This window comes from Fopius arisanus, unplaced genomic scaffold (assembly GCF_000806365.1).
Source record: "Fopius arisanus strain USDA-PBARC FA_bdor unplaced genomic scaffold, ASM80636v1 scaffold00095, whole genome shotgun sequence".
Classification (NCBI taxonomy): Eukaryota; Metazoa; Arthropoda; class Insecta; order Hymenoptera; family Braconidae; genus Fopius; species Fopius arisanus.
The window spans coordinates 129,544-155,999 of NW_011887834.1; the positions used below are offsets into that span (position 1 = coordinate 129,544).

General features: G+C 42.3%; 3 protein-coding genes across 3 annotated transcripts; 1 reads left to right on the plus strand and 2 right to left on the minus strand.

Moving 5' to 3' along the window:
• Positions 1–1,372: 1,372 nt before the first annotated feature.
• Positions 1,373–4,580, minus strand: IleRS-m (Isoleucyl-tRNA synthetase, mitochondrial). Its single transcript, XM_011311971.1, has 4 exons — positions 4,355–4,580; positions 2,579–4,221; positions 1,705–2,494; positions 1,373–1,596 (listed from the first exon to the last, which is right to left on the minus strand). The coding sequence occupies exons 1-4, from the start codon at positions 4,553–4,555 to the stop codon at positions 1,378–1,380; spliced, it is 2,853 nt and encodes a 950-aa protein (XP_011310273.1). The 5' UTR covers positions 4,556–4,580; the 3' UTR covers positions 1,373–1,377.
• A 157-nt stretch (positions 4,581–4,737) lies between these two features.
• LOC105270804 (neuroblastoma-amplified sequence) lies at positions 4,738–11,381 on the plus strand. Its single transcript, XM_011311972.1, has 3 exons — positions 4,738–4,853; positions 5,124–10,724; positions 10,839–11,381. Exons 1-3 carry the CDS (start codon positions 4,767–4,769, stop codon positions 11,238–11,240), a joined length of 6,090 nt encoding a protein of 2,029 aa, XP_011310274.1. The 5' UTR covers positions 4,738–4,766; the 3' UTR covers positions 11,241–11,381.
• A 119-nt stretch (positions 11,382–11,500) lies between these two features.
• Positions 11,501–14,426, minus strand: Hsp83 (Heat shock protein 83). Its single transcript, XM_011311973.1, has 2 exons — positions 14,319–14,426; positions 11,501–13,860 (listed from the first exon to the last, which is right to left on the minus strand). The coding sequence occupies exon 2, from the start codon at positions 13,858–13,860 to the stop codon at positions 11,707–11,709; it is 2,154 nt and encodes a 717-aa protein (XP_011310275.1). The 5' UTR covers positions 14,319–14,426; the 3' UTR covers positions 11,501–11,706.
• Positions 14,427–26,456: the final 12,030 nt, after the last annotated feature.

Here is a 26,456-nt window from a genome sequence, read left to right on the forward strand (position 1 = left end):
TCATCCCCAATATCATCGATATATGAAAAAAAAAAATAATAATAACAAAAAATATCTCTCCCTTATGCCATATCAAACTGATAATAACGATAACAGTAAAATAATCAGTAATTCGTAAGAATAATTAATATAATGAATAATGAAACTGATGACAATACTATCTCAGAATATCTGTAGTTATATCTGTATTTAAATAACTCTACATGATTACAATATGTCAATACTAGGGGGACGTTATTGACGCTCCAGATACTCTAATTGTGCATAAGACAATAAAAATCATTGAATAAATAATAGATAAATGCGAAGAACGTGCGCACGATTAAATCAGAGATTCAGCATAATTGTCCATCCACTTTGCTTAGATAATTGAGTAATGAGAAGTAATGAGAGGGTAATATCTCACTGAAGTTCGATTAAACCAAACATTAAATTGGTTGAATAATTCCTACATTATATTAACCGAGTGATCGTCATTTGAATAATAAATACTGGCAATAAGTAATTTATTCAGTTGTTTGTTGTTTTTACGGATACGGGGGTGTTAATTATTTATTTAATCGTGCGTGCTGTAGGAGAGATAATTACAATACTTTTGAAGACTATCGTCTAATTATTTTCATACATCGTCGTTTCATTATTGTGAAACTTCGAAGTTACCCATCCCCATTGTTGAGTGGAAATGGTTAATGAACATTATTAATTATAATAACCCAAAGGCTTCTAAATATAATATAATGGAGAGAATAATAAATTGATGATACGCTGATGCGGATAGTATTTTTGGTAATAAATTGGGGGATTCGGGGGTAACGATGAAACCTCATGGAAATATTTTCTTTTGACTTCATTTTAACAATAATTCATAATTCGAATATTTTTCTCTGTTTTTTTTTGCCACCGAGTGGTGTCTGATGTTTTAAAATAGAGAAATAATAGTGGAGAATTTTATTTTTCATCGTTATATAATTTTTATCATTGCGTCTTGATTTTATTGAAGTTAATTACGTTGTGAATGGAGTAATCGATGATTCTCGATAATTCGTAGTTTTTATGATCCGCTTAATTAATAACTACTGATGAAATAATAAAAATAAGATGTGTGAGACAATAACATGGCTTAATGTCACTCGACGGTCACTAAGCCTGACTGAAAAAAAAAAATATATAATACTATATAAAAACGATAAAAAGGGAATCGTAAAAAAACTTATATTGCATATGACGATGTATGTACTGTACGTATTGTAGAAAATGTATTGAATTTAATGAATTAATTATTTAATGCGCAGACACGTGAGTTATTGACTCCCTCACCCACTTTTTTCCAAATAAATCATCAACGACTGGAATTTTTAATTAAAAACTCTTTATTGATCACGTACTGGAATCGACATTTAAAATACGTATACATCTGACGCACAGCTCGTATTGGGATTCTGGGAATTTTCTGCATCGTTTGCATAATGAATATTCAATCGGTACAACATCAATTTCTGGAGACGTGCATGAAGGGTCTTCGACTAGAATAACGGACGATAGCTGCAGGATGTTTGATAGTTCGGAGGTTGCCGATGTACTTTCCCTCTGGAGTTTCTGTAATTAAATTAATTTTATCATTTTTTGCTACTGAATTTCAATGCAATGTGAATTAAATTACAATTCAACTCCAATTAGAAAAATTGTTACATTTCAATGACTCACCGATAAATTCTTGAATGATTGCCCTCCGACCCTGACGAGACCTGCCATCTCCAGACTGTGCCCCTTGACGATTTTATTGACGAGTCCCTTGACCATCAACGCAGTCTCCAGGACTTCCTCGACCTCCTCATTCTCCCACTCCCCTGGAGGATCACAGGGTGTCGATCTGTATAAACTGACGGAGGTCAAGTTCTCCGGATGGTGAAGCCAGACCTCTTCAGCGAGAAAAGGGAGAATAGGGGCGACTGCCCTGGTGACGACAGTAAGAATATCATCGACGACGTCAACAGCTGCAATTCTGAGAGGACTGTTCGCTTTCTCGCAGTAGAGCCTATCCTTGACGAGAGGGCAATACAAGGAGGACACGTCATTGCTGACGAACCTAAGGATGGTCCTGGCCGCGTGATGGTACTGCATTTTGTTGTAGAATTCCTGGACCTCTCTGTTGAAGCGATACAGCCTGTGAAGCATAAATTTGTCCAGCAGAAGGTACTCAGCCTTGGCCTCACCCCCCAGATCCTCCTCGTGGAGAGCTCCCAGGAGGAATCTCAGGACAGCCCTGATCTTCTGGACACTTTCAGCGCTCTCCTTCAGAACGTCATTGACGATTGGTATCTGCATGTGCTGTACTCCATGATTAGCCACCCACCACCGAAGGACATCAGTACCCAGGGCATTTTTATCGCTCTTTTTTCCCCGGATTACGTCCTCGGGGCTGATTACGTTCCCCAGGGACTTCGACATCTTCTGGCCGTTTTTATCTACCGTGAAACCGTGCACGAAAATCGACCTGGGGATTTGCAAATGAATTTATTATCGAATACCGTGAATTTTTTGTTTTATTTTTGAATAAAAAAAATAATATAATTGCCACCTGAAGGGCGCCTGCCCCTGGAGTGCAACAGAAGTCACCAAAGAGGCATGAAACCATCCATTGAACTGATCCATCCCCTCGAGGTAAAGATCAGCTGATTTTCCAGGGAGAACCTGAGACCAGGAAATCCCAGAATCGAACCATACATCCATGATATCTTGTCCTTTCTCCAAATCGCCCTCCCTCAGTTCGTACTTCGTCAGTATCTCCTCCCCAAGAAGTTCCACGACACCGAGATTCCACCAGGAGTCATCTCCCTTATCCTCAAAGACCTGGCAAACCCTCTGCACAATCTCCTGATTGATGACGACTTCTCCAGAGCCCTTATAAAAAACAGGAATGGGGGTTCCCCAGGCTCGTTGCCTGGAGAGGCACCAGAAGGGCCTCCGGCTGATCTGCTGCTTCAAATAATCCCTGCAGATGGCCTCCTTGCCCCTTGGAAAGAACTCCACGGTGTCTACAGCCTCGAGGGCCTTCTCCTTGAGGACCTCGGTGTCAATAAACCACTGGTAACTGGCTCTAGTGATTACAGGCTTCTTCGTCCGCCAGTCATAAGGATAACTGTGCACGATCTCCTCAGTGTGCACCAGGTCTTCCCCGAGGTGCTCCAGGACAGCTGCAGTTCCTTCCCCGAAGACCTCGAGCCCTGCGAAGACTCCAGAATCCTCGGTGAACTTTCCTTTCTCATTCACCAACGATTTGATAGAAATCCCATGGGCGAGACCGACCAGGAAGTCCTCGTTCCCATGGGCAGGTGCTGTGTGCACGATTCCAGTTCCAATTTTATCAGTGACGTGAGAGCTCTCCAGGAAAGGCAAAGATTCTCTCGAGAAGGGGTGGGAATACTCAGCGAGTTTTAAATCCTCTCCAGAGAGAGTGAGGATTTTTTGCAAGGGCCCCAACTTTTCGCTGATCGAGGGCAAGAGCTCCTCGGAGCATATGTACAAGACCTCTCCTGCATCTGAGAGGCAATATGACATATCCTTGGAGATGCTCAGGGCCTGGTTCGAGGGCAGGGTCCAGGGGGTAGTTGTCCAGGTGAGGGCGTAGATTGATTTGGTGAACGTTGAAAGAACTGGAGGTACTTTTGTTAGTCGCAGACGAATTGTCGCGCATCTGCTCTTGTGATTCTCATTGTACTCCAGCTCTGATTCTGCCAGAGCTGTTCCTGAGGATGGGGACCAGTGCACTGGCTTGAAATCCCTAAAGATCAATCCTTTCGAGTAAAGATTGAAGAATTGTTGCAGCTGGTTTTTTATGTATGAGGGGTCCTGGGTGAGATAGCATGATGTCCAGTCAGCCATCACTCCCCAAGAAGCGAACCCCTTCTTTTGGGTCTCCAGTTGCTCCAGGGCGTATCTTCGAGCCAGGGAACGCAGCTCTGGGACTGGGAGGGAACGATTTTTAGGGGTCGATAGAACCTTCTGCTCGATTGGAAGACCGTGACAATCCCACCCTGGGGTGTAGTGCACCCTTTCACCTCGGATCACTCGACAGCGCAGGGTGATGTCTTTCAGGATTTTGTTGACTGCGTGTCCCAGGTGAGGGACACCATTCGCGTAGGGGGGTCCATCGTGCAGGGTGAAGTCCGGAGGTGACAGATTCGATCTCTGCCAATTGTAGAGATCTGAGAATCCGCATTTCTGAGAAACGAGATTATAATTGTAGGAAAAGGTATAAAATTGAGATTGTTGTCGTTGGACAATTGAATTTTACGAGAATACTGAGAGAAAGTGAAAAGCTGTTTTTCATTAATGGAATAATTAGATTACTTACTTTAAGTAAGTAATTATCCATCTCCACCCTCTGAGTGCCATTTAATCTCAGAGGAAATTTCGTTTGAGGCAGTAAAACAGTATTTGTGTATTTGTTCTTATCAACGTTTTCAGCCTTAGTGGAGTATTTGACTGACAGTCGAGACCACCGAGTCCAATGAATAAACATAAACTTTGCCGATTTTTTCAGGAGTATTGACATTCTGGAGATTAATCTAAACAATTGTTATTTTATTATTGAAAGTCAGTAGAAGTCGAGTGAAATTCCACGGGGCACCGGTAAACATGATCATATGGTTCAACTAAAGGGGAATTTCCACTGATATCTGAGACAGCAGAACACCAAAAACCCAGAGGTTATGTGGCCTCGTAGTGTTTGTAGATAAATAATAATTAGTTAGAAATAATAAATAATGGAGGGTCTTGAGGACATCGAGGACGATTCGATTCTCTACGAACTTCTGGAGTACTTCGTTAAAAAGCAGGAGCCAGAGCTCATAGTGAGTTCTTTCTTCTTTTCTGATTGTCGAATCATCCAGATGTCATCTGTCATGAATTGTTATGACAATAGCAATAATAGATAGATTTTTCAATTTTTACTGCAATCAATTTTCTCAGCTCATCAATTAAAAATCCAGGCATATATTAATAAAAAAAAAGATTTTTCATACGAAAAATTATCAATTGAATGAAATTAAAAATATATATTTCTGGAAATCCATTTTCACCAGTTTTTCTCCTCGAAATAACCGAAAACTCATTCCCCCTAGAAATGGAAGAATGATGCAGCGATCCTGTCTACCCCAGGAACAATAAAAAATGCTCTGCGCTATCTGAACAACCGTTACTCCCTTCCAGAATCGATTTCCCAGCAGATCAGCCTTGCACTCCCCTGGAAATTCTCGATCGACACAAACGGTCGTCTCCTGGCACTTCTCCAGGAGACCTCCCTGGAGATTCGTAAATCAAAGGACGAGTTTTCCTCAGTGATCTCGAAGGCGACAGTGCCGAAAGACGCATTTCCACAGTGGCGTCGTCTCTCCTGGAGTCCAGATGGTTCACTGCTGGTGCTAGCCTGGAGCAACGGAAGTCTCTCCTTCTACAACTCCCTGGGGAATAATATCTTCACGATCGCTTCGAAAACCCCCTCGCAGCCGCCGGACATCCTGGAGGCAGGTGACGCCATCTCCTCCCTGTTATTCCGACCTCCACGAGAGGACAAATGGTCTCACGAGCTCCTGGTGGTGACCTACAGTGGCCTCCTGAAGTCCTACAGCATCTCAGGCAGCCATGGATTCAAATACAACTACGAGTTCTCCTTCGGAAATTTTTTTCGAAAGGGAGTGAACGCATTCGCCTACTCAAAGAAGCACAACCTCTTCATCGTCGCTGGTAACTGCATAACGCAGAGTCATTTAGCCTCACCTGCAGCGAGCAGTGGTCTGACGTCCTGGCGTCCCCTGGACGATTATCCTTTTTACAAATTGTCAGTCACCTTTGAGGAGAACTCCCCCTCGGCTCTGTCCCTCTGGCACCTGATTCCATCGTTTCGCTCTCCCCCTGCTCCAGTGATCTTCAGGATATCCATTTCCCCGAGCTGCTGTCACCTGATTTGCCTGCACACTGACGGCTCTATCTCCCTCTGGGACCTGCCCTCCCTGAGGCTCAGAAAAAAATGGAGCCTTCCTGATCAACCTGGATATGACGCCCAGAACCCGGGGCTCAGAAAACCTCGAAAACACTCGAAGGATCCCTCGGACTTTCACCCCGTGGATATCGGCTGGTGGTCAGATCACGCAATTATAATTGCCAGGTACTCAGGAGCTATCTCCGTCTGCTCTATGTCAACACTCAAGAATCTCCTGGGTGCGAGCCCTGAATTTCTCTCAGGCCAGCCTCAGATTTCCGAATTCTACTCTGGAAAGGGTTTTCTCGCCCTAGACTGCGAAACACTGACGAGTAAAAAAAGACAGCGTACTCCGAGTCACGATGGATCGGCGTCCGACCTTGAGGAGAGTGACCTGGAGGAGGAGCTCGAGCCCACAGGTCTCCTGGATTATTCCATCAATCTGATTAAATCGTTTATCTACTTTGTAACGGATATCGAGAGATTCCAGCCTAAGAGAAAGAAGTCGAGGGTCCTTCAGAGGACTTACCGGGTCCTCGGGCTGCGTAGCACAACACCAGAGGAACTCTACGCCAGAAAAATCGACATCGAGGAGTACGAGGGCGCCCTGAGCCTAGCATGCACTTACAACCTCGACAAGGACTTGGTGTACCAGACCCAGTGGAGAAAGTCAGAGTTCTCACTGGAGGCCATTAACGACCACTTGGCGAAGGTCTCGAAGAGGTCGTGGGTTCTCAACGAGTGTATCTCCAGGGTGCCAGAAACCCTGGAAGCAGCCCAGGAACTCCTGAATTTCGGACTTCGAGGGGCTAATCTCGAGACACTTCTCTCGATTTCCAGCCACGACGATGGAAAACTCCTAGACGACGAGGACAACCAGGAGCTGGTGGAGTTGAATCAAGACTCCAGCACCCTGAAACAAGCCCAGAGAATCAATGACTTGTTAAAGGGGCTGGGTGAGCTTACCGATGCCCAGAAGGAGCTCATTACCTACAGACGACAGCTCCTGGATCACCTGGACAAACTCAAGACGTACGAGATTATCTTAGACGGGGGCACATACAGAAAAGATTTCTACGAGAAATTCCGAAGGCTCTCGATCCTCGAGAATGCTGTGAAATTCGCGAGGGACTGCGATTATAAAGCTGTCGAGATCATGCTGACATATCACGGAGGAAAGTTAGTGCCCCACTGGCTGGCAGTTATCAGCTGTTTTCCAGAGACTCTGAGTCCTCTGGAGTACAAGAAACTTTTACCGGAGTGTGATACCGAGGGTCAACTCTATTTGCTTTATCAAAAGGAGCTGAGGCCCAGGGACTGGTCCGAGATGTCTCAGTTCGAGGAGATTTTTTTGAATGACTCCAGGGAGGAGACAGAACTCGTCTACGAGGATGATCCTTCCTTATCCCCTTACAGAAATACTGAATTAACGATGAATTTGCTGACCAAATGGTACACATCCAGGGCGAAACAGATCGAACGAGATTCATGCATCGTGGAGAATGCCCTGGAGCTAGTGAAAATAGGGAAATCCCACAGGATTGAGGGGCTCGAGGAGCTGCTGGTGGAGCTAGAGACCCTCAATGATCTCGTCTACAAGATCTGCCTCGAGGATACATCTCTTACGCAACTGGAAAAGCTCTCGGACCTGCAGAAGCTCCAGATGATAATGGGGAGAACCTCGGAGGGGAGGTTCATTCACGACATCACACATTATGTCCTCCCTTTTCTCTGGAGGCGACGGGAGTACCTGGAGATCCCACTGGAGAGGCATCTCTTCAAGGAATACCTGGTGGGCTTGAGTGAGAATGACCTGACATTGCCATCGATTTTGTTTCACTCTCTTGGTCAAGAGCCCAGAGTTCTCGAGGCCATCGATGACGTCATGCTCCTAGCCCTCGACTGCATTCACTCCTGTGTGGATCCTGAGATGTATCAGAGGGCCAGAGAAATCCTCGAGGCTGTCTCAAGGCCACATTCAAGTGCCAAAGACTCCTCTAGGGGGGATAACCCTCTGGACGACCTCGAGAAAGAGCTCGAGTGTTTGAAGATTCTTAATAAGTACCACGTGAGATCAACTATTAAATTCATAAATGAAAATAAGGAAAATCCTGATGAGGTGAGGCTCGTCTTCGAGGAAATGGCGAAATCCCTGAAGGAAAGAGGTTCTGCTCCCCAGGAGGTCTGGACAGAATTGTTAAATGACATCCTTCAAGTCCAGGGTTTGATATTCACCTGCATCGATCCAGAGAAATGTTTTGAGATCGTCGTCTCCATGAAATTGTCCTCCGGAGTGAAGTCGAGTATTCAGGACTGTGTGTCGTTGATAGAAACGAAGAAAAAGGAGGGCTCGTTCCTGAAGATATCATACCCCAGGGCGGTAGAACTGGTGGTGGATGCAGCTAGGGAGTACTTCAACGCCTCGAAGAGCCTCCACGATCCGACGATGGACCTCGCCAAGGCCTGTCTCAACCTAATCGATGAAGAGGACAAGCAGATCCAGGGGGAGTTCGACCTCATCAATGCCCTTCAGGTTCTCGACGAGTTCAGCCTGAATATTCTTCCCCTGCAGGTGAGAATCTCCCAGGATAAGTTGAAGCTCATCCAGAAATGTTTGGACAGCTGTGAGGGTGCGTACAAGCGCCAGCAGAGGCTTCTCACCCTCTCGTCGTACCTCCACGTGGACCAGAAACACCGGAATGGCAAGGTCCTCGCACTGATCGCCAAGAAGGCCCTGGACGTGGGAGATTTGAGTGTCTGCGCCTCCACTTGTAAAAAAATTATGGACAACAGTTACTCCCCTGCCTGGGAGGTCGTCCACAGGTTGGCGTCCTGCGAGGGGTATCCCGATCTCGTCCTCAGGAGGAGAGCCTTCTGGTTCGCCATTACTCACGGGCCCCTGGATATCCTAGAGGAATCCCTCAGGGAGGTTCATCTCATAGAAATTCAACTTTTGAATAAAGACCTGGAAACCTGGGTTCATACCTTTGCTGACGATCCGGGAAACGACGACAGTGACCCTGAGGACGACTTCAGGGATGCTGTGACCACTCCCCAAGTCGAGGTTAAAGAGTTCGTACCGAAGATCCTGGAGACGTCAACTGGAATCGTTAAGAATTCAGCGCAAATTTTTAATCAGTCCCTTGGGATTATCAGGAGTGCTCTCAGGATTAAAGAGGACGTCTTCGAGGACACGTACGACGTTGATGAGGACGCCACCCTCGAGAGATACCGGGGCGTTCTCCAGAGCTTTCCCTTCTTCTATCAAACGCTGCATGAAAATTGTCTCGTCAGTAGAATCGACACGAGGTACTCCAAGTACACTCGACCCAATGGGGATAACACCAGGTTGAGAATGTGCCAGACACTCGTCAGGGTGGCACTACTCAGTGAAACTGCGTGCTATGGCCTGGAGGTATCTGACGTCAGGCATTTCTTCGTCGAGTGCTCCAGGCATGTTCTCAATGACGACTGGGCTCTCGGTTTTTCTTATTTGTTGGCGTGCGGGGGGGACCTCCTGGGGAATGTCCAAGAGGTATTCAAGGGTGTGAAGAGGAGTGAGATGATTGTACAGGGGATTGTCTATTATTATGGACTCCAGATACTCAAAGACAAATTCTCTGAGGGTCTCAGTCTTCTCTATGACCCTATCGAGGTCGTTGGTGCCGCCCTCCTGGAAGCGGAGGGACATGAAGACGACGTAGCCAAAGAAATCATCTCGTGGGGACGGAGTTTACGTGACGAGAACACCGAAGATCCTGATCCTGAACCTGAGGAGGAGAAGGTGGATAAAAGGGAGAGAGAGAATTTAGGGGAATCGAAAACGGAAAAAATTAATGAGGACATTTGTCCGGTTGTTGATACTATCCAGGACTGGGGGGATGATCCGTGGGGTGACGATTTTTCTGCGGACGGTAAAATCGAGGGAAATGAAAGAGGAGAGAAAAATGGAGAGGAAAAGGAGAGAAATCATGAGGCTGACGGATTCCTTGTCGGAGATGAGGATGAGGGGGCCTGGGGGGATGCTGAATTCAAGGATGAGGACATCATTTGTGAGACTGGAAGATTAAAACAAGAGGATGAGGTTGATGAGATAATTTTACAAGATAAAAAATGTGGGGAAATAAAACCATTGGAGGAATCCCGAAGGATTGAAGAAAAATTGGAAAAGTACGAGAATGAAGGATGGGGGGATGATGACACCTGGGGTAAGGCCTGGCCTGAGGATGGAGATACAGATGATAAAGGGAAGACGAGAGCTGAAGAAGAAGCGATGGAAGGGAAAAATGAAATTCAAGGGGAGGAACGAACCGATAATTTCGCAGAGAGAATTAAATCCGTGGAATCATCTGGAGATCAAAACTGGGAGGAGGAAGTAGAGTGGGGCGACTGGGGGGATTTTCCAGAGGAAGAGGGAGTAATCCTCCAGAAGGAATCCAAGTCTACAGGGATGAGTGGGAGTGAAGACATTCCGATTGTCGATGACTCGACGGAAGAGGAGAGATTTAAGATTTTCGGGGATTTATTCAGTAATATGGAGAGCAGGGAGGATTATTTCAAGGTCAAAGAGGTGCTGAAGAGGTGGCCCACCTTCGGAGACTCTCAGTTCGTTGCGGTTGAGAATAATCCGGTTCTGAGGGTTTTGGAGAGAGTCAATAGAATTTTTGGCGCGAAAAAGGGAGGGGAAAACATCGTCCTGGAGGAGTACAGGGACCTTTTGAAAGGGCCGTCAGTCCCTGAGGAGGTGAAATTTTTAAATCATCTTTTAAATTATCAAAACTGCAATAATTTTTTAAATCTAAACGTCTGCGATTGAATTGCAGAGTTGCATTGATTCATTTTCTTTTATCCTCTTCAGGTTCTTCACGAATTCATAAAAAAATTCGACGAATCTTGCAGTTTGGAAGAAAAAATTCTCCTCCGATTGTCCTCGGGCAATGCAGTGCTTCATCAGGAAGCCCTGGATTTAATGAAGTCGTCGAGCCTATCGGAATTTTCCCTCCCCATCCTAGAGGAGGTATTCTTCAAGAACCTGACATCATCATTTCCTCCTCATCATCATGTCTACGATAAAATCCTCGAGCAGATGTTTTGCAATCATGATTTACCTGAACTCGAGCCAAACATGAGGATTTTAATAAAAAAACTAATGGAGGGGAAACATATTCCTTATGCTGTTGCCCTCTGGAGTCAGCTGGCTGGAGTGCCACCAGCATTAACCACCTTCGAGAGCTGCTTCCAGCTTCTGCTGGAGGAATAAATCGTAATTCCTCACACCATCCATTGAATTTCAAATTCAGTACTAAAATCGTACTCTTTCCTCTCAAGTTTTCAATTAAATGCTGAGGATTCTATTGCAAAAAAAAATTGTCAAGTCCAATGGACCGCACAAGAAAAAAAAATCGACATTTTTTCATTTCACTGCTGAATAATTCAATGTAAATTGTAAATATAGAAATAAATGAATGAATTTTTACAAAGAGTTAGATTGGACCTAAAATGTAGAAATAAAGAATACCATTATAATTAATACCATATTTATTACTCGAAATTTATGACAAATTTATGGCCTACAAATAAAAATGCATTTGGTATGACTTTCCGGATGAATAAAAAAAAGAGAGAACACCTACGGGGAATGATTTAACAACCTAAATCTTAAATCGAATCACTTAATAATGATTAACCACATAAAACGTGGTTTAAGCCCCCAAAAGTCTGACTCTCTAATCAACCTCCTCCATCCTGGAGGCATCCTCGCTCTCGCCCTTTATGGCAGGAGCATCCTCGACCTTGATTTCCTCAGGGATAGGATCCTCTTCATCGATTCCAAGACCGAGCTTGACCATCCTGTAGATACGAGCAGCATGAACCTGAGGCTCATCAAGTGTGAAGCCAGATGAGAGAAGAGCAGTCTCGAATAGAAGAACCACAAGATCCTTGACAGATTTGTCATTCTTGTCAGCCTCAGCCTTCTGCCTAAGGGTCTCGATGACTGGATGATCAGGATTGATCTCCAGATGTTTTTTCGCTGCCATGTAGCCCATGGTGGAGGTGTCCCTGAGGGCCTGAGCCTTCATAATCCTCTCCATATTTGCTGTCCACCCATACTGCGACGTGACAATGCAGCAGGGTGAGTCGACCAGACGATTTGACACCACAACCTTCTCCACTTTCTGATCGAGAATAGTCTTCATGGTCTTGCAGAGCTCCTCGAATTTGGCCTTGTCCTCCTCCCTCTTCTTCTTCTCAGCCTCGTCCTCAGGGAGCTCCAGACCCTCTTTGGTCACAGACACCAACTGTTTTCCATCGAACTCCTTCATCTGCTGGACGACATACTCGTCGATTGGTTCTGTCATGTAAACCACCTCGAAGCCTCGCTTCTTCACACGCTCGACAAATGAGGAGTTTGCCACCTGCTCCTTGGATTCACCAGTGATGTAGTAAATGTGCTTCTGATTCTCCTTCATCCTGGCTACGTACTCCTTGAGGGAGCAAACCTCTTCACCAGAGGCTGATGTGTGATACCTCAAGAGATCAGCCAATTTGCTCCTGTTGGTGCTGTCCTCATGGATACCCAGCTTGATGTTCTTGCTGAACTGCTCGTAGAACTTCTTGAAGTTCTCCTTGTCCTCTGTTAACTCCTCGAACAGCTCCAAGCACTTCTTCACGAGATTCTTCCTGATTACTTTGAGAATTTTATTCTGTTGGAGCATCTCTCGGGAGATATTCAAGGGCAGATCCTCAGAGTCCACAACTCCCTTCATGAAGTTCAAGTACTCAGGGATGAGTTCCTCGCAGTTGTCCATAATAAAAACTCGTCGGACGTACAATTTTATATTGTTCTTGCGCTTTTTGTTTTCAAAGAGGTCGAATGGCATGCGACGAGGAACGAACAGAAGAGCTCGGAACTCCAGTTGTCCCTCCACCGAGAAGTGCTTCACAGCAAGGTGATCCTCCCAGTCGTTTGTCAGAGATTTGTAGAATTCGCCGTACTCCTCCTGGGTGATATCATCGGGATTCCTGGTCCAAATGGGTTTAGTCTTATTGAGCTCCTCGTCCTCCTCGTACTTCTCCTTGATGGTCTTCTTCTTCTTCTTTTTTTCCTTGTCCTCAGACTCCTCGTCCTCTCCAACATCCTCAATCTTGGGCTTTCCATCCTCCTCCTCCTTTTTCTCCTCGGTCTCTGCCTCATCCTCGTCATCGCTGAGCTCCTTCTCCCTCTCCTTCTGGACAACGAGTTTAATGGGATAGCCAATGAATTGCGAGTGCTTCTTCACGATCTCCTTGATCTTGGCCTCCTCCAGGTACTCGGACTGGTCCTCCTTTATGTGGAGAACAATTTTTGTTCCTCTCCCCAGGGGCTCACCGGGATCTGGACGAACAGTGAAGGATCCACCAGCTGAGGACTCCCACAGGTACTGCTCGTCGTCATTGTGCTTCGAGACGACTGTGACTTTGTCAGCGATGAGGTACGCAGAGTAGAAACCAACACCAAATTGCCCAATCATGGAAATGTCAGCACCTGCCTGCAGGGCCTCCATGAATGCCTTGGTACCAGACTTGGCGATTGTTCCCAAGTTGTTCACCAGGTCGGCCTTGGTCATGCCAATTCCAGTGTCGATGATCGTCAAGGTGCGGTCATTCTTGTTGGGAATTATCTTGATCGACAGGTCCTTTCCACTGTCTAATTTAGTGGGGTCTGTCAGCGACTCGTAGCGAATCTTGTCCAAGGCATCACTCGAGTTCGAGATCAACTCTCGAAGGAATATCTCCTTGTTCGAGTAGAAGGTGTTGATGATGAGGGACATCAACTGGGCTATTTCAGCCTGGAAGGCGAAAGTCTCCACCTCCCCAGTTGTCTCCATCTCCTCAGGCATCTGAAAGATATCGAAATTTCATTTTTACAAAATGAAAGGATGTATAATTGTTTTCGCGTTATTTATAGACAATATTTCCACTTATTCAAATACTGAAAAAAAAATTTTTCAATTTACCCAATCGTTAATTAGCTCGAATAATCAATTAATTTCTTTTCTTCTTCTAAAAGCAGGAAAATGTCAGGAATCAAGAGAAAAATTCTAACCAAATGAAAAAACAGATGATAAACAAAAAAAACTAGTAAAATAAATAATAGAAAGTCGATTTGATTAATAAAAATCGTTCTATAGTGGATTAAATCACTTGTGGGATAACCAAAAAAATAAGACTATCGATTTTCCTTCGTCCCAGACATTCAATTTCCTCGCACAACGAAAATTAAATAAAATTAAATAAATTGAGAAATAGGGGGAAAACTGAAGCGAATAATGAGGGAATAATTAAAAAATGCACTCACTTTGTTCGGTGACACTATTCAAAGAATGCAAAGCGATGTTCTCTGGTGATCAGCAACGAAATGCTCTCGCCGGTATTTGGATTGCTTCTATAGCTCCGCGCCAATTCCCCGAGGCCTTTATATACTCTCACCGATTCTCGAATGTTCTAGAACATTCTAGAAGTTCCTCGAGGCTTTTCACCACCGACTTCCGCTCAAAAATCCTCTAGAAAAGCCATTGATTTTCCATGATTTTCATTTCCGCATCAATCCCATCTGACTAAAACGATCCAAAAAATCCATGAACTCGTGATTATATTTTTTTGAAATCTTTTGGAAATCTATAATAAAGTCCGAATTATTTTTAGTTGAACGCCTGATCAGCCCGTCACTTCCGGAATTTGTTAGACACATGTTCTGGAAACATCTCTCGCACGTTACGTACGCTTACTCTGCATTGCATTATATACATGTCAATTGCATTTTTATTTCTTTTCGCCGTGAATTTTACATGATTTTTGGAAATTTCGAATTTTGAGATTCAATGGCGAGGAGAGAAATTCGATATGGAAAGCCACTGGAGGTGATGAATGTTTTTTATTTCATTGAGGTTTGAAATTATCTTTGGGATTCACGTTTTGGGAAATTAATTTTGGAAGTTGATGCCGTTTTGGGGGGAAATTTTTTTTTTTATGCAAAATTGCATCAGTCATACCTGAAATTGCTTTTTGATATCTGCAGATCAATGATTTTTTAATAAATTTGAGTGCCAGCATTATTTTATTATTAGTTTTAAATCAGTGAATTCGTAAAGAAAATTTCTCGTCGTTTCTGAATATTTTTTATGCAATGACTGCTCGATGATCCTCAATTAGTTATTAAAAAATCGTTATCAAATTTTTTTTTTCAATTTTCAATTGAGGAAGTCAAAAAAAAAATTTTTTATTGGTTTTTGTCTTCTGTCTACAAGTAATATTTATTTTTTCTAAAGAATAATTGCAGTGGTAAATTAAATAATTACGATTGAATAAAATATGGGTTATTATGCAAATGGTATAGTAGAGGGGCGGACCTCCTCCACAGGCAATCGATATCCATTCATAGACTTTAGTCTAGAACAGTCGAGAAGAGTCTAGAATTTTTCTTTTAAAACGAACATTTGCATTTCCATTGAAATGGTTATTTCATAGAGAATTCTATCTCGAGTCACTGCTGAGTCAGAGAAATTTGAAATGACTCAGAATGATTCTCGAATTTTCCACGATTTCTGCTTTGACAACTACCAGGAACAATTTGAAAATTCAGTTCAGTCGGTGTCGCCCTCTAAGACTTTTCAAATAATCACTCCCTCGGTAAAAATGGATTAATTCAAATATTCTGAGAGGTGGGATAATTCGTTTAATTAGTGTGATTTAATTTAAATTCCAGCTAATTATCTCGACAACGAGTCATTCTCCGAAGTTGAACTGTTCTGACAAATATCGATAGACCTCGAGAAGTATTGATTGTACGAGGAAATATCAAAAGAAATTTTTTGCTTGGAATTTAATCGACTACAAAAAAGTCTCATGGCGTTTCCGCCTGAAATCGATAGTTTTGTAAATAAATGTATTATTAGTAAGGATGATAAATCCAGCTTATCGCGATCTATCACTTCGCTGCTGAATTACGAGCGATCAGTTCCTCATTATAAAAATCGTTCCATCGGAACCGTAAAACATTCTTTTACATGTGTAAATCGATTTTATATCGATTGCCCGAAATTTTCAAGGGTTCAGCCCTTTTAATTCCCTGGACAAACCCTAAAACTCGATACCTCAAATTCCAGTGCAGTGAAATAATGCTGAATCTCAAAAACTATCGCATTTGCAACAAATGGTCAGAAGACCTTTTTTATCAGGAACTTGAAAAACTTTAAAAAAGTTCTCTATAGTTTCCCCTTCAGACCGATATTTATCAGGATGGATCGACTTATCCACGTCCCACATTTCCCAAAATTGTGATGAATAATTCGAATTATCTCAAAAATAAAAAAAAAATTGTCTCAGAGACAGAAAAATGGGAATTCGCAACTCTTGAAATTTTCTTTTCCAATGAAATAGGAGAGCAATAATTATTTTCCATGATTCCTGGTCGACCCCCAGGAAAATGCGTCCCCTCAAAAAATCTTGCATATTCCCCCGTGATTATGAAATAATCCAGGAGCCGGTAACATTGTGGGAACAGTCCAATCGTCACGCACCGTGTATTCACCTAAAAAGTTATTAACATTCCTCCCCAGGGTCTACAAAACCATCGAGGAAGCAACGAAGACAGTGAACATGTTAAAAAACCTCTTCTATTGTCATTAGAAAATTCCCATGGATTTATCAAAATTCCGCTCATTAAATTGATTACAATTACAGTGTCCCTGAGTTATTCACAGCCGAAGGAATAATTAAAACGACAAAATCCAACAATCCACGTAATTAAGCATAATTACAGGCATTCCATTAATTAATCAATCCAGTTCATTTGATTCACCAGCAATTTTCATCAATTATTTATTATTCATCTTGACATAAAAGAACATTACGGAACAGTATCAATCATTTATAATAAAATATATATGTTCAGTCATTTTTTACAATATGTTATACATATTTGATTGGGAATAGGATTTAATGAGGGATCTTTACTTCATAAATCGGAGAAACGAAATAAATTGTACAATTCAGTAAATTTGGTTTAATTGATGAAAAAATTGATGCATTGAATTTTTTATTTTAGGGCATTGTGTGGACAAAATGTGGACGAATTGTTTGAAGAGTGATGGAATCCTGGAACAGAAGGTACACTAGGTCGATCCCTTGCAGCAATAAAAATTGATCGTCGTTGATATGGCGAGGATCTTAACTCCGGTAACCTAGCTTTATGACGTCTAAAATGATACTCATACAGCTAGATAACCAAAGAAAATGTCCGCGCCAAAAAGAACCCCCAAAACTCCATAAATCCCCTAATCTTCATTCTCCTTGCAGCACCTGGAACAGAAATTCGTATCAACAAAAGGGCCCTTTGTCGTCCCAAGGCCCCGTCCCTACGAGAAGTTGAATTACAACCCGTGGAAATTTGAATGAAAAAAGCGAAAACGAGAAACAAAAAAAAAATACATGGGGAGAGAAACCGTTGACATTTGGGAGAGAAAGTCTCTCGCAATTCTCGGCGAATGGCGCGACCGGTAATTACCCCCCTGCGGCGAAATTCTTTACATAAAGGTAATTGTTAAGATTTTTTACTGACAACCGTGAGTTCAGATAAATATATGACAAATGGTTACGATAAATCAGTACGAAAAGAATTCAAATTTCTAGTCGATTCCGCTGAATTTTTTTCGAGCCTGTTGCTAGCTGTCTTAAATAATTTATTTGACATTTTAATTATTTCTTTCCGACGAATTGAGTTCAATTAGTTGTTGAACAGGTTTAAACACAGGATTGGGAATTGTTGAAGGCTAAGATTTAATCTTTCAAATCTAGACTTTCGAATGCATATCAAATCCCCCAATATATCAAACATCGGCGATTAAACTTGTAGAATTAATTCTGAAAGTTGCTTCTGGGAGATCCGACTGTTTTGTCTAATCATTTTGATCTTTCAATTTACCTTGTTATTTTAATTACTTCATTCAATTCAAACAATTAATTTCACAAGCACTCGTAACATTCACTAATAAATAATCCAATTAACAACTCGAATAACATGACGAACTTCAAAAGCGAAGAGATAACAGAAAAGTTAACGCACATCTCATTATAAAAATAGGTCTTAATCGGAAATCGTTAACTGAATCGATCAATTTAATTAAAATAATGAATTTATGTTCATCACTTTTGTTTTGACAAATTTTATGAATATATTTGTTTATGAAAGTGAAAATTCACAGAAGTATTTATTTGTTGTTGATAAAACCGTGAGTACAACAAATAGGCTCTTTGTTTCCTGATGTTAATGCAATCACGTTTTTAAAACTGTTTTGCGCAATTCAAACCGTAAGTTCCATTCGGAGAAAGTTATGATCTTGGATATCGTACACGCGTATGCGTCCGGGATTCGATTTTATTTCAAGTCTCAGCTTTCCACGAACGAGAGCCACAAGAGAAATCCCAGGGGCTTTTGTTCCGAGAGATTCGTATACCCCCGCGTTGTTGTCCGTTTTATTCGAAATACTCTTGATTCGGGAATTTAATAGCCAGAGGCCTCTTGTTTATCTCGAGAATATTCCGATAATAAAGACGTAACGGTTCTCTAACGCTCGAAAACTCACGAGTTTAACGAATACAAATACGAATACGTGTCGTAAATACCCGAAATTCCGGGGGAACAAGGTCAACACCTATTCGGCTAAATCGAAGAACGTGTTTTTGCGTGAACAACTCGTGAAAGGTTGAATATTCGTCGAGACTCCGAAATTCAAGTCGAATATATCGAGGAGACAAGTGGGAATTATGGAGGAAATATTTCCAGATTATTTCGCAAACTGCTGGATTTAACGCAAAATGTTATCAATATATTTTGTTGTCCGGGAAATTTTGGGGAAAAATAATCTTTTCACTTTTTTGGCTAAAATTCGCTCTTCTGGAGATATCGGCGCTACAGCCCCAGATATTCAATTTGAATGAATCGCGAAATCGGAGAAAATTCGGATTTTCGTCGAGACTATTTCTCGTATATCTCAACAACCGCTGGATGTACCGGAAAATGTTATGAACATTTTTTGCAGGCGATGAAATTTTCAAGAAAAAACTCCTCTTCACATTTTCTGTAGACCTCCTCGCTGTGGAGAATAATCGCGATGACTTCGGATATTCACTTCCAATAATCACGAAACCGTGAAAAAACTGGAAATTCTATCACGACTATTCCCCGAGTATCTCATAAACTACTGGATTTACCGGAAAAAGTCATTGACATTTTTTGCATCTTATGAAATTTCCAACAAAAAAGTCATTCGACATTTTCCTCTGTCTCCCCTCCCTGCGAAGATATTGTCAGAGTAAGACGCAAGAAAATCGAAATGCGCCAATTTTCCCATTAAATTTAGTTTCCAATGAATGAAATTATCCCGGACGTTTCGTCACATGCGTAATTATCCGGAATCAATTGACTCGGCAATGATGCCTCTCCTTTTACACGTGTGATAAATGAATCAGTTGTTGGCATGAATCACTGTATTCCCAGTAATAATTTGCGGTGGAATATTTCCCAGCACTTGCAACCTAATCGACATTTTTAAGATGCAGAGAACATTCTATCGACACGAATCTACGAAACACAAGTAGAAAAAAAAAATATATACTGAATAATTCTCGGTGTACGAGTACGTGAATAGCTGACGTCACACGGTAGATACCCGCAGTCCGTTGATTAGCTTGCAAGAGACTTCTTTAAAAAATCATCCATTCGTTACCTTCAGTCGACAATACGCGTATTTGCACTCAGCATTCCGTTACCAGAATCAGCGATGCCGTATACATTTTAAACGATTTATTCCATCCAAGTCTTAACCGAACCCCGAGCCATTCGAATTTATTTCTCAGAATCACATCGCTATTTCAACATCGCCATTATCTCCTAAAGGAGTGATCCCAGAGCAAAACGTGACAAGACATTTTTGTAGCTCGTGAAATTTATTACAAAAAAGATTCAAACAAAAATCTACCTAAACCCGATAGTCACTGAGATATCGGCGAGAAATCGACCGATCTCGCGGAGCGCGTCGATCCCAAGTCCCGCAGAAACCGGAACAGTCAACCCCTCATCACCTCCCCACCCTGTGCATCACACAGCAAAAGTCAAGAGGAATTTTTTGTAGTCCATGAAATTCTGAATAAAAATTGTCCTCTTCACCCTTTCCCTAAATGGATTCCATTCCGAGGAAACACGGGTTTCCTGAAAAAAAAATAGTGAGCCCGCGTGATTCGCTTTCTCTCCGCTTTATATTGACCTCTTTGATTATCAGTAATTTCACAACAATTGTTTCAATGACGTCAACGTAAGATTGTTCACCAAAAATATTCCAATACCCTCGAGCAACGCAGGTGTGAATTTCTTTCTCTCAACTTACCAATTTTCATTTTTTTTTTCCTCCAATTTTAATTGCCGAGGAGCAGAGGTGTCAGGGGTGTGCGATAAGTGTATCGAGGTAATACTTTAAATAGTGATAGAGATGATAAGAACGACAAACGATCGATTGTACCCAGAATTCAAAAGAAAACAATTCAGAAATAAATAGAGCAGACAGCGAAATGCCTTCGGGGTGAAATTGTCTCTCCCAAAGTTTGTGTTTGCGTACAAAGATATATGTTACGACAAAACTCTAATAATAATACCATAATAAGACGATACGAGGGGTTTGAAGGTCAATGCCAGAAGTTCTTAAACGATAGTGAAATAACCGGCGATTTTTCGGTGCTGGGGACGAGAATGGAGCAAACTTTGACAAATTATCGAACTCACACCTAAACGCGATATCGAGGGGTTTCCATTATCTCAAGGGGCTATTTGATTTTCGATTGTGAGCCACATGCCTCAACACTCGCTCGATCATTAAAAAAAAAAAAAAACAAAATTCACCGAATAAAACCGAATCTCCCCGCAATTTAAATAATTACAAACGCGGAAACTTGCAATTAACAAAAAAAAAGACGCAATCTCTCGAAAGTCGAGACCCCGAAAAATGTTAACTGAAACTCCCTGATACCTGACGAACCGTTTCTCCAGCGAAAAAATGACGAATGGAGGAAAGACGAACGGCGAAGCGTGTCGATCGGATGGAAAGTAACAAGAACACCGACAAGGTTTTCCGGTCGCTACGTGGGAACTCTTCATCGAACGAATAACTCCTCAGAATTAACCTTGTGAAACAAAAAAAAAATCCCTCAATTAGAACCCTCAAACCCCGCCAATGACGTCCGAAATTCCAAACTAAAAAAAAAAACCTCGAACACCAAAAAATTCTAGTTAATTTCCATTTTGAAAAATTGGAGATTTGCTCTAGACGATGTGACAATGATGGAAATTTTTCCAAATTCTAGAAACAAAATGGGAATGATGAAAATAATGTAAATAATGTGAGAATTCTTACCTGGATTATATATTTCACCATTAAAGTGGGTAAATGCTGGGATGGTTGCCACAAATGGAAAAAAATTGCTAAAACACCTGAGGAATAGGTTGAGATGAGATCACTACCGCACTCACAGTGAAACTGGCCCCGCCGCCCCGGTACTGGGGTCACACACACCTTTTGCATGGCCCCCCTACCCTGACGACATCCTCGACGCCCTACCATTGGCCAATTCGAATATCCTCGCCGTGACGTCACACAACTTGTCTGTGCCCCCTCCAGGTTGCCACGGTGGGGTGAGAGGGGCGGCCAGGAAGATGGGGGGACAGGACAGGGGGACAGGACGGGGAGGACGAGTGCTTTTGGGAGGAGAATCGACGGTTGCTCGACTGGACGACCGGGATTACCTGCGGAGGCTGGAGCCAGGTATATGCGGTGAGACACAAAAAGAAGAGAATTTTTGACGGGAAGAGAAAAAAAAAACGTAACATTGGAAAAGGACGCATTCCCCAGAGCCAGTCCCATACGGGGGCCCAGGAATTTTTCGGTGACCCGATAAATCCCCGGTTGGGGGGCACCGGCTCTCTGAAAAATTCTGGCTTTATGAAAAATCCGTTGAGGGGGTGGAATTGTTCACGTTGGTTTGTTTTCAGGGTGGAGATTCACCAGGAGATCAACCACTTGGAGACAATTGCGATTTTTTAGAAGAAATCGTGATTTTTTGGATTTATTCTTGGGGGTTTTTGGATCGAATTTTTTCATCGGTTCCAAAGGGAAATGGCAAAATTCATCCCTTTAGAATTTAGGGGACGAATAAATTCGTGACTAGTGGATTCTGTTTGGAGTCGTTCCGGGGAACCCCTCGGCACATCCCCAGGTCTTTTTGTCCCCTTTATTCGATGGGGTCTGACTATGGAACAAAGATAGGGTGAACATCCGGTTTTCACTCGAAAAATTGGGGAAACTCGGGCACCATCTGGTGTTTTTGTCTTCCTGTCCGGTCCTGGAGTGCGAAAATTCAGGGTGAAGTGGAATTTCCAGTTCGCCGAAAAAAAAATTCACCAGTGGAATCCTATACCTTGGCCTCCAGGAATCGGTGGATTGTTCTCGGATAAATTAAAAATTTGAGTTTTCAGGATTCAGGAGGGGACACCTGCACTCTGCGGGGTACAGCCTTGGACGTCATTGGCGTGTTGCCCTTCGACTTCCGGCGGATGTTAGTCGTCCTTGCATCCTCATTTCCTCATTCAAATTCCCCCAATTTCATTAGGCTAATCAAATAACATAAAAATTCCCCCGAAAAATCTCGCAAATCCTAGAAACCTGAAGGCGGGCCTTAGAAACCTGAAATCTTGAGATATACGAGAGATACGAACCCGAATATTATTATATACACTAATTACTCCATTTTTTATTTTTTATTTAGACGTGCATGACTTCTCAACTTTTTACGAAATTGATCGCTGAAGTGAAATTCAACTTTTTTTTTTCAATTTTCCCCTGTGGTTCCGAACTCACTGACCACCGACATTTTTTAAATAATATATAATAATATATTATTATATAATATAAAATTATTATCATATGGTCCAAAAAAATAGATGATACATCACATTGAATACGAATTATTATAAAAAAAAAAGAAATTCAGAGGATAAGCTCCCGGGGAAAGTGCGATCACAAGTGAATTGGAGATCGGTAAATAAATAAATAGCAGGAAGAGCACAATGCCCCCCTAAAGATGGAGAATTCCCGAAATATTGAGCAGGTATATTCGTGTGACGGTTATAACGTACCTTACCGGCGTTATTTTTTCGGATGGGGGCCGTTACCAAGCAGCAACTATAGAAATCGCTTCGCACCTGCCCCAGGCACCAAAATTACAAAAGAAAAACCTCAGCCTGGAACCCCCTAAGACCGACGATGAGTTGAGGATAAAGAGAGAGGGAGGTCGAGTTTTTCGGTTAGGAGTTTCATCTCCTTTCAGATTCTCTCGCTCGTGTTTTCTTGCCTCCCCCACCCATCGGTTCCAGAATCCTCGGGCCCCCTCCTCAACCCCCCTTGCCCTCCTCACCGATGAGGCCCCTTTCATTCGGCCTAACCTTGTCCATCGACGAAAAAACCATTTCCAACTGCGCAAGTTCACCTCCGTCAGGTGGGATTCGGAAGCGTTCATTTGATACTTACAACGTATTTTTTTTATTTTTCCTTTTCATTTCTAGGGTTTTTCCGTTTGGGGTAACTCCACCCACACTGGAGAGGATTTTGTTAATAATTTGGGGAGTCCCTTGGACATCTGTGGGCTTGGAGTTAATTTTTTTACTCCGAGGAAAGAATTGATTTTTCGAGAACTCCCCTTTTTATGAGAAAGTTTTTTTAATTATTCTCTCAAGAACTTCCGCAATTTTTTGGTCATGTTTTTGGGATTGAATTGATGTTTATGATTTATTTCCTCAAAAGAACTCGAGAAGGTTTCAAAATAAATTGAAATAATTAAGAAATAAATTAATATTTATGACGTTGAGACAAAATAAATGGTTTCGTATGATTTTCTGGGTCATAAATGAGTTTTTCGTTAGTGTAGGGGCTTTGTTGAAAATTAATTGTCGATTTTTCATGAAATCATTGCCTATTGTACTCACCTATTCCATCTCACAATATGCCAGAACTCATGACACAGCTGAAAGCCCCTTGAATTATGATAACGCAGGAGAAGTGGATTGGAATGAACCATGAAAAACCATCTCCCATCATTTTTTCTCGTCTCGTCCAATCATCCTGAGGACCTTTGAGGGCCCAGGCCCGATCATTAGTGAACCTTTTTAGCCTGACCATTACAGAACTAAACGAGATGGAGGCTCTCTCACCTCGAGTGGCTATCGACAAAAATTCATTTGCCCAGGGCCCAAAATTTTTCAACTAATCCATCAATGATATTCGACTTGTAAATTATTCACGTGCATCGGATGCACATCGAGATCATTTCGTCGGACAGTTATTTTTAACACAGGATTTTACCCGCCGGGAATATTGCCTTCGACGTGGAACGAGAGTTGAAGTCTCCAGTGAACGCAAATTAAATCCTCAGTCTCCATTTATTCCCTCTAATAAATCGATTAATCCATAATTAAAAATCTTTCGTATTAAAAAAAAAGTGGAAAGTATAAAAAACCTTGAGTTAATAATTATTTGAATGGCGATATGAAAATCTGATGAATGAAAATAATGGATTTGGAGGAAATTCGCAAGTGATGAGTGTGAAAGGTGTACAATTATAATTAGTCTGAAAAATCAGCGATATTATATTATTTGATTAGCTCTCGACGGGTTATCTCTTCTGGAGTCATTGCTGAAGGCACTGATGATGTCATTGGTAGTCTGAGGGCGCCTACGCTCTCACCACCACCTATAAATATCGATTAAAAAAAAAAATAAAATCCCCTTGTCTTGATTTTTTCTACCTTGGCAAGACGATCCGGTCAAACGTCTCTGGAAACGCTACGACCTAATGGCGGTTACTCTTTTGCTACAGTAACGCTTCCCACACGAGGAGCGTTTATATTACCTCTCTTTCGCCATGATCACCAGGAGGAACCGCACACGATATTCGCAGGACTATAGTCTGTAATACCGGTTATGCAGATATATCCAGAGAGGTTGTACCACAGAGAGAAAAAGAAGATGAATAAAAAAAAAAGTGGAGGAGGAGAAATGCCATGAGAGGGGGGAGTTGCCCGGAGAAGATGTTGCTTTACTTTTGCCTCCATCACCGCCAACTCCAGACTGACAGACAATCCTGATTAACTCGAGAAAACTAGAATTTCACTTTATTTTAGTTTAGCGGAATTCAGAAGACGGGGAAAAAATTGATGTTTTATTCAGTTTTAGAATTTTTTTTCTTCCCCTCCTCTCTCTCCCTTTTTCGCAATCTTTCTTCAAATTGTTGGGGGGAAATTTTCTCGACTTTTTTGCCATTCTGCGGACGACCGCGATGTGCTCGCGGAATAAATATCGCTGGTTTACGCCGACCACTCAAAATACTAAACAATTCCTCAATTCAAATTCGAGATCTCCGCATTTTTCATCTCCAGGATTTCTCGAGGGTTTCGATTTGAAAAATTAATTTTGAAGGAATTTAATCATTTCGCGGTATTTCCCCGAATTTCCACCGATTTTCTTCCAAAAAATTTCTAAACCCTGAAACAACTTTTCAAATCAATCGAAAAATCGAAAAATAAATTGTAGAACATCTCGACGGTGGATTTTTCCACGTCTCGATCGGAATGACTTAAAAAACCGATATGATTCTGTGGAGTGAAAAAAAAAATGTGGAAAAATGATACCTGAAGTGTATAAAGCACCGAAAAGAAAGGGCAAGATGCCAAGAGTTATCTTGGCATTATAATAAACTACAAGAGCCCGCACGATCTCCGAATACGATTAAAGTATTCCTTCCTCCTTTGATTCGCTGTACAATACCTCGGCACAATATTTCTCCCTCCTCTCTCATTTTCTTTATTATCTTTAAAATTTCGCCTGAGATAGGGATTGCAAGACCCCTCCACAAGCCGGAGCTCTTCGAGGCCGAGGGCCTGGGGTCACTCATTGCCCCGACCTTGAGGAGGCGCTTTTATTACCTTTTTCGCAGCATTAAAAAATCCGCGAATTATTGATTATAGATTTTTATTTTGCTTTGGCTCAATGTCCCGGGGATTTGTCGGGTGAAATGGCGAAAGGGATTTCACTGGAGGGGTAGATTATTCCGTGAGATAGAGGAGGAATATTTGAGCAGCCCAATGGGTGCCCCATTAGGCCCTGGCCGGTTGGCTTGAGATGGGCCCAGGGACAGGAGGCAGGGGGCAGCCGGTGGTCAAGCAACATTCCGTCGACCAACCGACTTCTCCCAGCCCAATGAGTATACCCTTGCTCCAGCCAACTTGTTTTGCTCTTTTATCCTGGCCACAGGGCGACAACCAAACGAAAATGTAGGGGATTATATTTTTAGGGCCTCACCAAAATTCCACAATTTTTCATCCATTATTTCACCCAAT

What these genes read in the sequence shown, in the direction of transcription:
- IleRS-m (XM_011311971.1), bottom strand. Translation starts at nt 4,555, where the DNA reads ATGTCAATACTCCTGAAAAAATCGGCAAAGTTTATGTTTATTCATTGG. An exon ending in TGGATAATTACTTACTTAAA is followed by an intron (nt 4,222 to 4,354) that starts GTAAGTAATCTA and finishes CTCGTTTCTCAG; the next exon opens with AAATGCGGATTCTCAGATCT. An exon ending in CAGGGGCAGGCGCCCTTCAG is followed by an intron (nt 2,495 to 2,578) that starts GTGGCAATTATA and finishes GCAAATCCCCAG; the next exon opens with GTCGATTTTCGTGCACGGTT.
- LOC105270804 (XM_011311972.1), top strand. Translation starts at nt 4,767, where the DNA reads ATGGAGGGTCTTGAGGACATCGAGGACGATTCGATTCTCTACGAACTT. An exon ending in AGCAGGAGCCAGAGCTCATA is followed by an intron (nt 4,854 to 5,123) that starts GTGAGTTCTTTC and finishes CATTCCCCCTAG; the next exon opens with AAATGGAAGAATGATGCAGC. An exon ending in GGCCGTCAGTCCCTGAGGAG is followed by an intron (nt 10,725 to 10,838) that starts GTGAAATTTTTA and finishes TATCCTCTTCAG; the next exon opens with GTTCTTCACGAATTCATAAA.
- Hsp83 (XM_011311973.1), bottom strand. Translation starts at nt 13,860, where the DNA reads ATGCCTGAGGAGATGGAGACAACTGGGGAGGTGGAGACTTTCGCCTTC.